Source organism: Podarcis bocagei (genome assembly GCF_964188305.1).
Source record: "Podarcis bocagei genome assembly, chromosome: 2".
NCBI lineage: Eukaryota > Metazoa > Chordata > Lepidosauria > Squamata > Lacertidae > Podarcis > Podarcis bocagei.
Window position 1 is genome coordinate 68,961,845 of NC_138126.1, and position 15,875 is coordinate 68,977,719.

General features: G+C 43.4%; 1 protein-coding gene across 6 annotated transcripts in view; it reads left to right on the forward strand.

Moving 5' to 3' along the window:
• The window catches only part of TNIP1 (TNFAIP3 interacting protein 1), a 55,351-nt gene that overhangs the window by 9,153 nt on the left and 30,323 nt on the right, over positions 1–15,875 (forward strand). For 3 of the 6 annotated variants that reach the window (XM_081180752.1, XM_081180751.1, XM_081180754.1), the window contains exon 2: positions 15,580–15,756. The exons of 1 other annotated variant lie outside the window; for it this stretch is intronic. In XM_081180752.1, coding sequence (XP_081036878.1) covers positions 15,618–15,756 — 139 coding nt within the window. In that variant the 5' untranslated portion in view covers positions 15,580–15,617. The remainder of the gene's footprint in view (positions 1–15,579; positions 15,757–15,875) is intronic. 2 more of the 6 variants (XM_081180753.1, XM_081180756.1) reach the window with 1 other exon arrangement.

Sequence of the window (15,875 nt, forward strand, 5' to 3'; positions counted from 1 at the left end):
TGTGCCTTCTTTCAGGTTGAGCAAGGCATGACTTGTGGGAGGAAGGAAGCATGTTGCCAACTGCTGCAGTTGCATCCAAATATCAGCATAATAGATCTTTGCCAGCATAAGTCGGAGCAATGTTGATCCATCTTCCATTATTTTTAACACGCACTCAGCCTCATGCACTTTTTAGCCTCGTCCTGTGTCATATCCTTTCCGCACTCCCTTCATTGACCCTCCTGTGATTTTGTTTTCTATACCGAAGTGTTAGTATGAATGTCAGAAAACTGCACCCCTGTCGGACTTGCAAAAAAATTTTTAGACCTGCATTTAAGGTTCTTGTTGTTGTTTTAATTGCGAGCTGCTTTGAAAGTCTTCAGATGAATAAAGTGTGAAAACAAAATAATCTTCAAAGCAGCCGCGACACATCTTGAATTTAAAGCAAATAGGGTACTAAAATTAAAAAAAATCTGAAAGAAAATAGTAATAAGACCTGGGCAAATGAAAATACTTAAAGTACATAAGGGTCAACGCTAGGCAAGCCTTATTTGGGAGCGCATTCCACAGCTGAGATGTTGTCATAGAAAGCGTATTCTTAATTTTATTAAGCATTTTTAATATCCTGACTTTCCAACAAAATATTGCTGATGGTAACTGAAAAGAAAATTTGTGCTAGTGCAAGCAATGTTTTCCTATATATGCCTACTCAGGAGTAAGTTCCACAGAGCTTGTTTCCAGGTAAGTAGGTGTAGGATAGCAGTCTAAAACACTCCATATAAATTACACACAGAGACAGAGAGAGAGAACTGTACAAATATGTACAATTCTTTAAGTCCCTCTCCTGAAAACCTATTGATTTGATTTTCTACCAGATAGTATTTTGTGCATCTTCTTGCCATTCCACAGATGGCAGGTGTCATCACAGAGGAGATGTTTGTCCATATCTTGTACACACAGGTACATAAAAAGTGTTACCCCCCCCCCCAAAAAATAGAGAGGTTTAGTTACCACATGCAGATTTTATGAAGATTTGGTTGACTGATCCATTCGCACTCACACATGAATGAATTGACTAAGGCTGTACACCTGTGCACACATACCTGGGAAAAAGTCTCATTAAACAGAGTAAACATGCATAGGGTTGCATTTCTGTGCGGATTGTGCCCAGAGTTTCTTTATACCAGTTGAAATGCTGTGTTTCATCTGAGGAGTACTGGTTTGTCAACCAGGATTTATTTGGATTTGTGCACTAACACTTCAATCTTGAGTTTTCTCTACGCCAGCGTTTTCCAGCCTTTTCAGCTTGGTGATGCATGGGTTCAAATTTACCCATCAACTTATTGTCAGATGAATTTTGGAGCTTAGGTCTCTGGAAGCCAACAGTTTCATTCATTTTAACTGTAGGTTTGCCTGTTCTTGAGACATCCAAGCAAAAAAATTACTTAACATGGAATTTGTTAAAATATTTATAGTTATTTACTATTTTGTTTATAGGAATGTAAGAGTTCCAACCACCAATTTGCAGGATATTGCTTCATAAGCTGTTTTTTAAAAAAATGAATACAGCTGCACAAGCAGTGTTAGATGTAACAAACTTCAACTCACCCTTGGTTTAACTGTTAATTAACTTGGCGGTAGATTCAGTGATGGCTCACCATGGGATCCTTGTGCAGGGAGTGTTACAGCTCGCTTCTGGTGCTCAGGTTCCAAAGGCCGTGGTGATCACTCAGGGCTCCTCCTTGTGTGAGCACTTTGTGGTGGGCCATCACTGCTAGCAGTTCCCAAGTGCTTTTTGAGCTTTTCCATCATTTTGTTACAGGTGTCAAAGCAGCCTTATGATATACCAACCGAGCAAAAGAGTTGTAAGGGGTATTAATTGTATCAGTTAAGTATTACAAGCCATAGTTATTTTGGGTTTGCTTATAAAGCATGTGACCCATTTGCGCAGGGTTTATGACCTGCAGGTTGGGAAATGCTGTTCTAGATTATACTTGTATATCCAGTTCGTTACCAAAACAGATACAATTGTTTCAGCCTTGGGGCCTGTAAACACTTCCAGTGGAACAATCCTGTGTAATGATGCTAGGCTCCATCTTACGTCAGTGCCAGCCAGCATAGCCAATTGGGGATGGTGAGTGCTAGAGTTCCTGATGTATGCAAGCAACTTTTTTTTTGCTACTTAAAGCGTATGTGATGGGAATGTAGAACTCTCTGTATGGAGATTTTCTCCATTCTCTAGCACAGCATCAACAAGTTCTTCTGGTCTACAAAAGCCAGATACTCTCTGTTGCATATGCATGAGTATCACTTACTGGCCCATTCTATGTCAGCATACAACTGACGCCCGAAAAGACAAAGTTCGTGGGAGGACAGATTTAGCAACAGTGGAATCTAGAACAAGAAGGTTGGGTGGCAGGAAAGCATTAAGAAGCCCAGCTCATGCTGTAGCAATGTGTGTGTGCTGTCCATTGGGAACCTGTTGAAAACCTCTCACTCCTTGGTTCGTCTGTGAGTAATGCAATGACTGCAATAGTTTCTCATGTGTTCAAGGTGTTTCTGCTGTCCACTTCTCATATTCCAAAGATTTTCTGGGATAGCTAATTTAGGATGGAACCTAACCACTAAGAATAAAGACCCCCCCCCCCCAAAAAAACCCCACTTCATTTGTGAACAGGATGGACATGTGAATGCTGGCTCCATCACAAATCAGCATAGAGATTGTCTGTACCTGCAGACAAGTTTGTTTGTTTTTTTAAAAAAGGGAAATCCCGTTTTCTCTCCTGATGTGACTTATTATTAGCCTTCAACAAATTAATCTTGCTCCTGTGGATATTGTGGTCATGGTCATAGCTTATCCTGTCTCCAGAAAGGTAGATTAATGATGTAAATTACATTCTTCTTCAAATGTAGTCACCCAAATGGCCAAATACCTAGAATGAAGTTGACCGTCCTTGTGACTGGGATGCTGTGGACTCTTATTGGTTATTCTGTTTTCTATATTATACTGCCCATTTCCTTGACTAGATTTTCTTTCCTTTATTATTTTAATATAATACGTATAATATATATTAAAGTGTTTAGAAGGCACTGTTCATCTAAATGAAGTGTGAGTGCAAGGATTACCACTAGCACAAGCGGAGTTTCCCTGTCTTCCCCTCTGTCATCCCCAAATCCTCTGTGGAAGGTTGGGGGGAAACTCAGAACAGATTTAAGGGGGGATGGGAGGGAGAGGAGGAGAACATTCCACCGTGTAAAGTGAAGTCCTTGCGTTGATGGAATGTATGTTGAAAACAACCCATGAGCTTCAAAAACCAATATAAAACAAAATACATAATTCCCAATTATGCAACCAGCAGGGACAAGAATTTATAGGCACCCAGTACACCTCACCCCTCCTCAAAAACTGGGCAAAGGGTTCTTTGACAGTGGAATGGACTACCTCAAAAGGTGATGGACTCCCCTTCATTGGAGGTCTTTAGACAGAGGGTGGCTGGCCATCTGTCAGGGATTCTGTAGCTGTGATTCCTGCAATCAGCAGGTTGTACTAAATGACCCTTGGGTTCCTTCCAACCCTGCAATTTTGTTTTTCTTCCGTTACTGAAATAGAAGCAATGGCATGGTGAGGTGTTCCAAAAGTGTAAGGCTGCCACAGAGAGAGCCTCCCTGTGGGGCCCCAGACTATGATTCTCATGAGGTGTGGAGACCACCAGCAGAATATCTTCTGTAGATCTTAAAATTCAGGTAGGTTGGTATGGGAGGAGGCGTTCCTTCAGTATTTTGGGCCTGGGTCTTTTAGGGCCTCAAAAGCCAGCATCAGCACCCTAAATTGGGCCCAGAAGGCAATAAGCAGTCAGAACAATTGTCTGAGAATTGACATTGTATGTGAAGACCCCAAGGCAATGCCTAGGGCCCTGCACCAGTTACCAGTTCTGGACTGTTGTCAGGGTCAACCCCATGTGGACTGCTTCTGCCCCCCCACCCCGAATTGGCTACAACATCCATTCAGATTCGGCAGAGATTAATGTTCCTTGCTACTGGGGGGTGGTGCTTGTGCATTGTGTGATCAGCACGTTCAGAGACCTACACACACCACTTTTCTCAATCAGCTTCCTGTCAGCTGCTAGTGATTCTCCAGAAATAGGCACTGTACTCATGTGTCACCTGGTGAGCCAGTGACTCTGTCTCACTGCTTTGATAAGCTTTCTGCTTCATTGTCAGCTGGGCCTGAATTGTCAGGCTTTGACCTTGACCTGCTTTCAGAGTGGGTGCCCGGTGGATTAAAAGTGCCGAAAAAATATGTCATGTGCCAATGAGATAAATGCAGAGAGGCAAAGAGAGGGGGGGTGTTTCTTGTGCCATTAGTTCTTGCCATTTCCTAAAGCATTCAAAACTTCTCGAACTGCAGGAGGGTCACCAGCTGCAAGTATTTTTATTTATTCCTTTTCTTTGTTACATTTATATCCTACCTTTCCTCTAAGAAGCTCAAGATGGTGTTCACAGTTCTCCACCTCCACATTTTATGCTCAAAACAACCCAGTGAAGAAGCTTAGGATGAGAGGCAGTGACTGGCCCAAGGTCATCCTGTGAGCTTCGTGGCACAGTGAGGATTCGAACTCTGGTCTCCCAAGTCCTGGTCTGACACTGTAACCATTACACCACACTGGCTTGCTGACTAAGGCAAGCATCACAGAGAATTGAATAGGCTTTTCATTTCCAGCCTCTCTTATAAGAGGTTCCCCACCCCTTGGCATTGCTCTACAATATGTTGCCCAAATTGCCTGTAGAGTGTTTAATGCACTGCTTCCAGGGAGATGAATTTTTGGGCAAGTTATGAAAGCTACACTTCTTTTAATGAAGTGTAAATCTTCCTGTGGTTGGTCAAGGCTTAAAACACACACACACCCCAGATACATGCCAGAGCATCTGTGCAGCTGGATGCCAAACACATTTTGCTAACTTCCAAAATAGCTACTTCTTGACATACTTGCATGTAATTTCTCAGTCTGTATTTATGCATAAGATTTGTGTGAGAGTGGGGGGGGGGCAACAAGAGAGAGTGCACTCCAAGAGAGTGAAGCACAAAAGTGAAATTTGTGACAAGGCTCCAAAAATGCAATTATGTCTGGCGTGCTCTGGGATTTCTTGTTTTTGAGTTCTTCATCTTTTGCTTTGCTTATAATTGGTTGTAGCCAACAATAATGTCCCTTTTAGTTTGAGGAATTCGTTTGCGCATTGGAGCTTCCTATCTCTCCCCTTCATATTTGTTCCGGGAGTTCCCATAATCTTCCAGAGCAGATTTGTGGGGATATGCAGAGAAAGGAGAGGGAGGGGAAGTTCTGTTGTGGAGGTGCAAGTCCTAATGCAGAAGTGAGGAACCTTTGTGACCAGATCTTTATATTCTCCATCCCCATGGGAGTAGCTAGGATTTTCTGACTATTTCTATTTTTAGTTAAGTAGAAACTGCTTAGCTAAACTACTCCCGCTATGCCCCTGTCCACCCCTATGGGCCAGTGTTGACAGCAGGAGGGGCCACCATGTATCTGCTTGCCCTCCTGCAAACTGTATGGGCTTCAGTCAAACCTGGACTACCTGTGACCCACTAGGCCAAATGCAGCTGACCAGCCATGTTATGGAGGCTCAATCAACCTGCCGTTGCCCAGGGCTGTAAAAACTGGAAAGTTGACAATGATGTGGCAAAGCTGGTGGGCTACCTTACTAGAAGGGCTGTAGCTCAGTAGTAGAGCATCTGCTTTGCATGCAGTTGGTCCCATGTTCAATCCTGGGGTGTTGAGGTAGGACTGGGAGAGAGCCCTGCCTGAAACCCTGGAGAACCACTGCTAGTCATGGAGAAAATACTGAGCTAGATGGATCAATAATCGGACTTGGGATAAGGCAGTTTCCTGTGCCCAGCTTGGTATGTCCCCAGTTATGGGATCCTGGCCTAAAGAGACCTTTGCTCTTTTTCCAAGGACCCTCGTCGTTCTCTTCCTAGTCGCATGTGTCCTCTTTCCCCACCCCATCAAGCTCTGGGCCACCGCAGAGACAATGGCGCTACATGTGCAAACTAAGGTCAAACATAAGGGAAATGTATTGGAAGAAGGATTTTTCTTCTCCTGTTCCAGTTCTCCCCATTCCTCCGAAACATTCCCTTGGAAGTCTTTCTTGTAAAATACGTGGTGGTTTCCTTCAGGGGAAACTCCCTACATTAATTCATGGCAAATGAGAAGTTTGGAAACCAAAGGCGTTTAACAGCAGCCTGGAGTCATTCAACCCCTGTGCACTGCCTTAAATCATCATGCGTTCTTGTGGCTTTTGCGTGGGGGGGGGGGACACGTCTGTGTTTTTGTATAGAGGGAAAGAAAGAGATCTTAAATATATCGTTGTGACCATTGCGTGAGGGAAATGCTGTCCCCCGTCCTGGCTTTTGCACAGCTGATAGATAAATATAATTTGTTAATGAGTCGTTGATGTCTGAAAAAGTGATTTTGGAATTGGAATGTAGCCTACGAAGACAGAAGTCTGAGCAAGGAGAGGGGTGTGTCCCAGGGACATGTTGTCGCTTTTGTGAAAATTGGGGCATCCCTAAATATGAGTATTGTCTACCCAGGTACTCGTGTGTTTGTAAATCTGCTGATAGCATGAAAAACACCCTCGTCATAAAAAATGGCCCTTACAGAAACTACCTCTGAAGTATTTCCTACCACTTAGTGGAAGGATGAGATAATATATTTGCTCAGAGCTTGCGGGGGGGGGGGGTGTCGCATGACCTTGAACAGTGCAGGGAGAATGCTTAACAGTTGTTGTGTCTCTGCGTTTTCACGTGCAAGCAATTTTCATTGAACAGAATCTAACAGAAAGAACTGGGACTCGTGCGCACATGAGTTTAGAGACAGGCGCAACTCAGTTTTGTAACTGGGTGCCCAGATCATAAATAAATAGGAGTTACTCAGTTTTTACTTGGTGTGTCAGGAAAACTGTTAGTATCATGAGAAATGGAAACTTCCTTGAAAGAGCCATGCTCAGATGGAAAACATTTATGACAATGTTTTCTCACCTAGCTTTTTAAGAACCTTCCTTTGTGGGAAGAAAAAACCCCCATGTTCCTAACCATCAGGCATTTAATTGCTGTTCTGGTCCTGAATTATGCCAGGTTTCAACCCTTGGCTGGAAAATCCCCAGCATTCCTGACAGGCAGGTTATGTAAACTGGGAAACACCTCCAGAGATGAGACCTTGCAGGCTTTTGTTGTGCAGTAGCGGTTGCCTGCTCTGTCGCCTTCTTGCAGCTGGAGGGTGCCATCTGTCTGTCATTTCTTTGACACAGGTTGTGTGGCAAAGCATTTTCTGCAAGTTGGTTGCCTTTGAAGGACAAAAAGGATGGTTTTGTGCTAAGAAGACAGACCTATAGTGATTGAGAACTCTAGACCTAAATACTGGCGTGGTGCCTGAGGAGTTGCTGCTGCTGTTATCACCTTCCCCCCTTCCCCTTTTGCCTCCCTCCCTCCCCCTTTTGCTTTCATCTTCTCTAATTTGGGGTACCTCTGAGACCCCTTCCTGGAGTGAAGCTATGTGACTGAGCTGGCTATGGAGAAAACCTGCATTACTGCCATGTTTCCTGATTGATGGCAAATCACTCTGATACCTCACTCTGTTTTAAAGGACCCCTTCCTCTGAGTGAGGACTGGTGGACTGGGACAACCCTGTTAGGAACAACAAGTTAGCTGAATCCTGCCTCTGGAGGTATTGGCAAATTTGAGTTCCTTGAGTCCTGTCAGGGGAAAAGGCAGGGTATAACTAAATACAGCTGACTCCCCATTTATGTGGGGGTTACGTTCCAGACCTCTGCATGCATCAGTGAAACCGTGTGAAATGGGGAGTCGCTTGTATCAGCTCAGCTAACGCATGGGGGGAAAGCATGTGCAGAAGTACGGCTTGCACAGCTGAGGTCTGGGGAAGCAGCTGCTGCCATGCCACATTCTCTTTGGGCTCCAGGGAGGGTCTCCTTGCATGTCAGGAGGACTCTCCAGGGTGCTCCCTGTTTTTGGGATCCACTTCTGGGTTCCTGGCACCAGGCATGTGTGTGGTTGTACACTCAAAGAGGGTGTGTAAATAGGAAGTCGCCTGCAACTAAATAACAGTAGTACTGTACTGAATTGTAGTCAACTTTATTGTTCACCCCAACTCCGGATAACTTGCAGATAAGTTAGATAGCGCCAGTTTCAAAGTCCTGTGTGGGACCTATCCAATTATTTTTTAACCACTGAATGATCCCTGTGAAAGCATATCACATTACCCATTTCTGTGAAATCATGAGGAGCTTTTATCAAAAGTTTTTTGGAAGTCCAGATATTGTTCATTGAAGTGATCTGATATCTAAATATAGTTGTGTTTCAAAGGGTTAAGATGAGTAAACTGATTCTTTCTCAACAAGGCTTATTCTGTTCTGTGTTTTCATTATTCTTGTTTTTAGCAATGCTTTCTACCAATGCAGCCTCCAGGAGGAGCTAAAGTGGTAGAGAACATTGTTAAAATCAAGAAGAAGAGCAGGGCACAACTCGCTTAAGTCAGAGGTGGACCTGCAGTCCTCCAGATTTTTGATTCCAAATTCCACCATTGGCCACACTGGCTAGGGGTAATGATAGTTGTCATTGTGGCCTGCAAGATGGCCTGAAAGGCCATTGATTAGCCTCCCTCTGCTGCCCTAAATAAGCAAACATATCTTACAGAACTGGTGTTAGTACTTGTAACATGAGGACTGGAAACTTTATTTAAAAAACAAACAAACACCAAAATTCTCTGGAATCCAGGACTCATGGCCTGCACCTGCCACAATTGGGTAATTTGATTATTTCCATAGTCAGAATGCACAAAATTGCTGATATGGGGCAGGGTGACGGGAGTTCTAATGAACTATAGTGTATGGCAGAGGGGTTTATGCAGATCATGAATGGGGGGGGGAATAGTACTTTTATATGTATATGGAAATGCTTGCGTCATTGAATTTAATGTCATGGGTCTGTGAAATCCCTCAGAGCAGTTAACTCCTGACTCCTCCACCCCCACACATCTGATCAGTAGTTTGTTCTTTCTTGTTGACTAGGCAACTCACGGCTTATTCATTGGTTCTAATTGTTTGTATTTCACTTTGAAAAATACAAATCAAGCTGGCTTATGAATGAAATCAAACTACAGTAATAATGTTGCAATAAGTTAATACTGGAAACTCATCCCTCCCGTGAGGCAGATGGTGTCCATCGCCCCATATTGTGGGAATGAATTTTGTAAGGTAAGTGTGGCTTATGTGAGGAAGAACTGAACGTTGCTTTCTTCTGAATCTGCTGCCAGCCACATTGGGTGAAACAGGAAAAGAGGAATCTCTTCTGCCAGCAGTATCTGATTTGTGGGTGGATGGTCACCAATGGATTTCACCCATGGTGCCATGTGTATTCATCTTTCAAGATAGTATATACACACACACATATATTTACACAGTATACTCCATCAGGATACACACGCTGCAAGCATTTTCATTTCTGCACATAGAATTGTAAGGAAACAAACAAAAAACCCCACAAAGCTAAAGCTGAAGGAGATTTGGGGTCTTCCAATTTTTTTAACTGTGTCAGCTTTCTAGAAGCAACCTATACATATACTGAGATGCAACAGGCTGACACCTTTGAAATAGTTCAACAAGTTGACTAACCGTTCTAAAGATACTTTGTAACAAGTCCCTACAGAGATAGTATTTATGTTTTTATGCCAATACAGCATCTTTAAATCGGGACATTCCCAGTGCAAACGATAGCAATCTGCATTCGGGAGGGACTATTACCATTCTCATTTATCTAGAGACTAGAGATGAAGCATACTAATTCACCTCAAGTCCATAAGCAGAAATGTGATGATGCTTTTAAATAATGAAATGTAGCCTTGCAAATAAATTACGAAGTCCTGTACAGAACCCAGCTGTCAATCACACTATAAAGTCCGTTATTTTGTGAGCTTTTCATAGAATCATAGAATCATAGAATCATAGAATCATAGAATCATAGAGTTGGAAGAGACCACAAGGGCCATCGAGTCCAACCCCCTGCCAAGCAGGAAACACCATCAGAGCACTCCTGACATATGGTTGTCAAGCCTCTGCTTAAAGACCTCCAAAGTAGGAGACTCCACCACACTCCTTGGCAGCAAATTCCACTGTCGAACAGCTCTTACTGTCAGGAAGTTCTTCCGAATGTTTAGGTGGAATCTTCTTTCTTGTAGTTTGAATCCATTGCTCCGTGTCCGCTTCTCTTGAGCAGCAGAAAACAACCTTTCTCCCTCCTCTATGTGACATCCTTTTATATATTTGAACATGGCTATCATATCACCCCTTAACCTCCTCTTCTCCAGGCTAAACATGCCCAGCTCCCTTAGCCGTTCCTCATAAGGCATCGTTTCCAGGCCTTTGACCATTTTGGTTGCCCTCCTCTGGACACGTTCCAGTTTGTCAGTGTCCTTCTTGAACTGTGGTGCCCAGAACTGGACACAGTACTCCAGGTGAGGTCTGACCAGAGCAGAATACAGTGGCACTATTACTTCCCTTGATCTAGATGCTATACTCCTATTGATGCAGCCCAGAATTGCATTGGCTTTTTTAGCTGCCGCGTCACACTGTTGGCTCATGTCAAGTTTGTGGTCAACCATGTCAAGTTTGTGGTCAACCAAGCTTTTGTTGGGTCTCACAGCAGTATCTTTTTACTCTTTCCCTGAAGCTAAAGAAAAAAAGCTCTAACCTTGAAGCATTGATTTGCAGGAAAAGCCCTTCTCACTTTTAGGAGGAGAGAAGGCATCTTTCTTGAACTAATTTATTGTGCTGTCAACTTGGACGGTTTAAAAGGAGATTAGAGAAGTTCATTGAGTTTTTGGTCATCAATGGCTGCTTGTCATGATGGATATATATTTCCTCCCAGGTAGGCTTCCCAGAGGAATCATTGGCTGCTATAGGGAACAGGCATCTGGTCTAGCACTGCTCTTATTATGTTCTTGTATCTACATACCCTTGAATGTGTTACTGATGAAGACAGTGGCAGGCTTGTAACACTCCTATTGAGGACTGTTTCCTGCCTCCACATTGTGTGTTGCTTTAATTTCTACTTCACCTGCTGTGCTCTGTATTCATGGACTGCAGCAATCCTATCCTCTGATTTGAAAATCAGGAGGCTCTTTGTTCATTGGGTCAAAACAACACAGGGAAAATATTTTTTTCCCCAACAATGGCTTGTCAAAAGTTCAAAATATGCCTTGGCATCTGCAGTGCGTAGAAGCTATGCATTCTGAATTGAGAAATGAATCACAGTTGTCCTAGGAGAAGAGATTTCACAGAATCTTAATGATGGAAGGGACTTCAGATGTCCTTATCTGTTGCTCTAGCATCTTTGATAGTTGCTCATCCAGCTTCTGCATAAAAACGCCAACAAAAGGGTATGCATTGCTTTCCATGTGGGATGTGATACATCCATGTGGGATGTGATACATTCCATGTGGGATGTGATACATAAGTAGCAGTCAAGTACATCATTCCTTGTTTTCCTAGAGTGAACATGCAGGGGAATGTTTGGTCCAGCCAGTTGAAAACTTCCTGTTTTCTCCTGGCTGGGACATACTTCCTTTGCATGTGACTAGAGGTGGGTGTGGCCTTACCTGCCCAGGTAACAAAAGAGACAAGGCACACAGCACACTCTCTCTCTTTGACTTCCTCCGCCGTTGGAGCAGCTTTTTAGCTAGCCAACAGAGGACACTGTGATTATCCCCATATGGGATAGCTCCAAATGTATATACTTTGTAACTAAGCCTGCCTTCAGGGATCCAACTGTGAACAGAATGTGAGTAAACTACTATTATATAATTTACACAAGATTGTGATGAGTTCATTCTTTTAAGAGGGATATAAGGGAACTTGCCAGGAACCTAATAGTGAGAGGCTTACACAAGCCTGCAACCAGCTACCTGCTGTGTGTTTAAAAGGGGAATGGGAAAATCTGCTAAGTAAAGAAACTTGCTAGCACAAGTTAGGAAGGATATTAATAAACATTATATCCTCTCCTGCTTCCCTGAACATTCCCACATTCCAGCCATGTCTAACTTGTCTCAGTGCCCATGGGGCATTTCAAGGAGGATAAAATTCTGGGTGGTAGCCCTATCCATACCTTGAACCAGGGGTAAAGGAGGAGCATGATCACTCAGCAAACTCTAGAAATTCCAGTGACCCTCGGGGATCATAATCCCTGATGCACTAAGCACTGAGTCATCTCCTTGCTTCCTGAGAGTCTGCAAGACTTAGTGACTTAGTGCATCCATACTGTACATTTAGAGCATTCTTACATGGTTCCCCCCAAAGAATCCTGGGAACTATAAAGGTGTTGGGCATTGTTAGGAGACCCTCACAGTGCCACAATTCCCTTTAACTATACTTCCCAGGATTCTTTAGGAGAAGCCATGCCTTTTGAAGTGGCATGAGAGTGCTTTGAATGTATTGTGTGGATGTGACTAGTGTGGCACCAGATGGGGACCCTACATTTCTGGATGAGGAGTAGGGTGCTGCCTTTCCCTGATTCTGCCTTTATCAGCTTAAAATGATAGTGCATTTGTCAGTGTATTTGTGGATCCTTGAATAGTGTTTTTGTTTTAAGAAATAGTATTTAAATGTACTTACCCCTCCTTTCTGTTCCCGTACTGATAATTTAATAGATATGTATATTATTCAGCATCAGCAAGCCTGTTCTAGTTTCAGACACTTTCACTGGTCTGTTATCTATTTATGACACTTTCTTTCACACGGTTTGAACTGAAGTAAGGTTTGTATCAGCACACTAAATATCCCGGAGCTGTTCCTGCATCATTCAAGAAGAATGTGTGTGCACTTTTTAATGACGCCTGCTGACCTAGTTCTGTTCTCTGTTGACCCAGATTGCAGTATCCTAGCTGAACTCTCATTAGTTTGGTGCGTGATGAGCATCGTTAAATGATGCAGGATTAAATTTTGCAGCACAAGATGTGCATAGGGAGTTGAACACTCTGTGCATTAGATCTGAATGTTCCATCACTTTGGGCCTTTTTGCTCCCCAACCTAGTCAACTTGTGCTAATGGAGTAGATCTATTCATTTGTTTGTTTGTTTGTTTGTTCATTTTTGCTTGAAAACTGAGATGTATGAACCAGAGTAAAATACTGGGTCGAGTGGGCAGGCATATACACCAAGAATCAGTAAGCAGGGTGCCTCTGAGCACATATTCAGACTGGGCATTAGTATTGCAGTACCAGAACCAAGTTTATACATTCTCTCTCACAAAAAACCCAGTCCTGGTTTTCTCCCAAATGTTCTTGTCAGGGAACTGCCATCGAAGCCAGAGGGAGAGAGAGGGCTCCAGAGGGATTCCGGAGAGCGTCCCGGGAGGGAGAGAAGCAGCACATCTTCTGGGGAAGGAAATCAGCGTAACACCAGTGGAGAAGGGGGGCAGTTGGGGGAATCGGCGAGGTGGCTCCAAGACTCCTCGCCGGGAACCAGTGGGGAGAGCACGGGTCCTCCGATGCCCACACCCTCCCTGCGCAGAAGGCTTCCGCGCAGGGAAAGTAGGCGGAGACTAGGTGTCAAAGAGCTTCTTTGCTGGAAGAAGTTCAAGAAACACCCACTAACGGATTCTGCCAGCGATTGAGACAGCCACGGGCGCGTGGCTGTCCAGACAGAAAGGGTTCATTCAGGCAACCAGCCAAGGGTGGCGTTGATTTACACACAAGCAACCCCTAGAACCATTACAGTTCTTTATCGGCAACCTAATTTGAAAATAAAGGGCCTTTTAGCTGGTTGTTTCTGTCATTAGAAAAGTTAGAAACCCTTGAATCTACTGCAAGGCACCCACAGCCTTACTGGTGGATCTCATTTTACCTCTCTGTGTGTGTTTCATAATGGATTGCTACCTCCTATATTCTTCCTTAACTACACCATCTCATTCAAATAGCGATCTGGTAGTGAATGTGATGACGTCACAAAGCAAATCAGATTTGGCTACATGCCAATGCTGATTATGGCAAACCAGTTACATTGTTGTCGTTCTAAACCCCCGTCTCACCTGGAGTATCATTTGAGTGTATATCAGAGAGCACGTTTAGGCATGCATCCTTTGGAGAATATAGATAGATTATCCACAATCAGGTGAATGGCCTGTGAATAGAAAGGCAGGGGAGCACAACCCTATTGAGTCTTCTTGCTCTCTCAATAGCACTTGATATCATTGACCATGATGTTCAACCTGTTTTGGCTGAGACTGCATTCATCCGGAAAGAGTAGGTTTGCAGTTTGGGTGCGCTTTTAGATTCACTTCTGTCTCTACCAGTCCAGATGATTTTGCTGCCACTGTGCCATTCCTCAACAGGCATAGTCTGGTTACAGTGTTCCATAGTCTGGTAATACTTGGGGCTGCCCTTGAAGATTACTCAGAAGTTCAATTAGTTCAGAATTTGGCTGCCAGAATTTTAACTGGTTGTTGTTGTTGTTGTTGTTCCCAAATACTTGCAAGAATGCTTCTTCCACCATACCAGCCTGTGTTGAGATCTTCAACAGGAGTTCATCTTTAAGTGGTAGTGTGCTCTGTAATAAGAAATGAGAGGTATTTGAATGCCTTCCCATAAAAGGTACGCCTGGCTCCTACTTTGCAATCTTTTCAGCGCTAGGTTAAGACATTTGTATTTACCATGGCGTTTTAATTTGTATACTCACTCAGCTTGCTTTTGTCCTTTTTATCTGCTGCTTAAAAAAAATGTTATGGCTGCACATTGTTAGTGGTTTTTTTATTTGGTTTTAATTTTAGTACTCTGGTTTGTTGTACAATGCCCTGAAATCTGTTTTAATTAAGGATGGTACAGTATAGAAATATGTTAATTAAATTGTATATCCCAGCTCTTTTTTATTTCCCCCCTTTTTCTTTTTGCTGTGGTGTTTCCATAAAATCACAGACTCTTAGAGTTGGAAGGGACCCCAGGGGTCATCTAGTCTGACCCCCTGCAATGCAGGAATCCTAGCTAAAGCATCCATGAGAGATGGCCATCAAACCTCTGCTTAAAAACCTTTTGTTTTGCAGAAATGGAGAAATTTGCTCTGGCAATCAGGGTGCCGGTCCTTTCTCTACAAACACAAGCATAATGAAAGAACAGTGCTCAGCAGAGTATCATAAGGATCATATTTTGCTGTCATCTTATGCATATAGACCACTCCCAATATTTCAAGTCTTGGCTAAGATTGATGTCTCCGTTAGGACTAATTATTGGTTAAAGCCAGTTCAGTTCAGGAAGAGCAAGGGAACTGGGGCAAAGGAAGGCAAGAGGATATACACTTGCACCACCTGATCATAATCCCTTAACCAAGGTTAAAAATAATGGGAGCGTTTTATCAGTCATGAAAGTTGTAGCCTCTGACCAAGGCCATCCTATCTGGAAAACCCCTGAAGTCCCAGTAACAGATGAACACTATTATCTCCCCCTTCTGTTAAATCCCTCTGGTTGTTCTAGCGTTCTTAAAGGATTTACACTGGGGATGCTAACCACCTGTTCCATTGTTTCAGGCACAGCTACCAGGAAACTGGAGTATTAAGCTGCACCCATGGAAGGAAAGGGGCCTTATCGTATCTATGACCCGGGTGGGGGAACGGAAAAGGGAGCATCTGCTGCCTTTGAACGGCTGATGGAGGAAAATACCCGGCTGAAGGAGAAGATGCAGGGAATTAAGTCTCTAGGTAACGGTGAGGATGACATGGAAGCGGAAAAGCAAAAGTTACTCATTGTTGCTGTTTCCAGAATGCCCAGGTCTGCGACAAACTTCAAAGAAGCCGCTTTCTTGTGTACTTAGCAGGAAACCTCT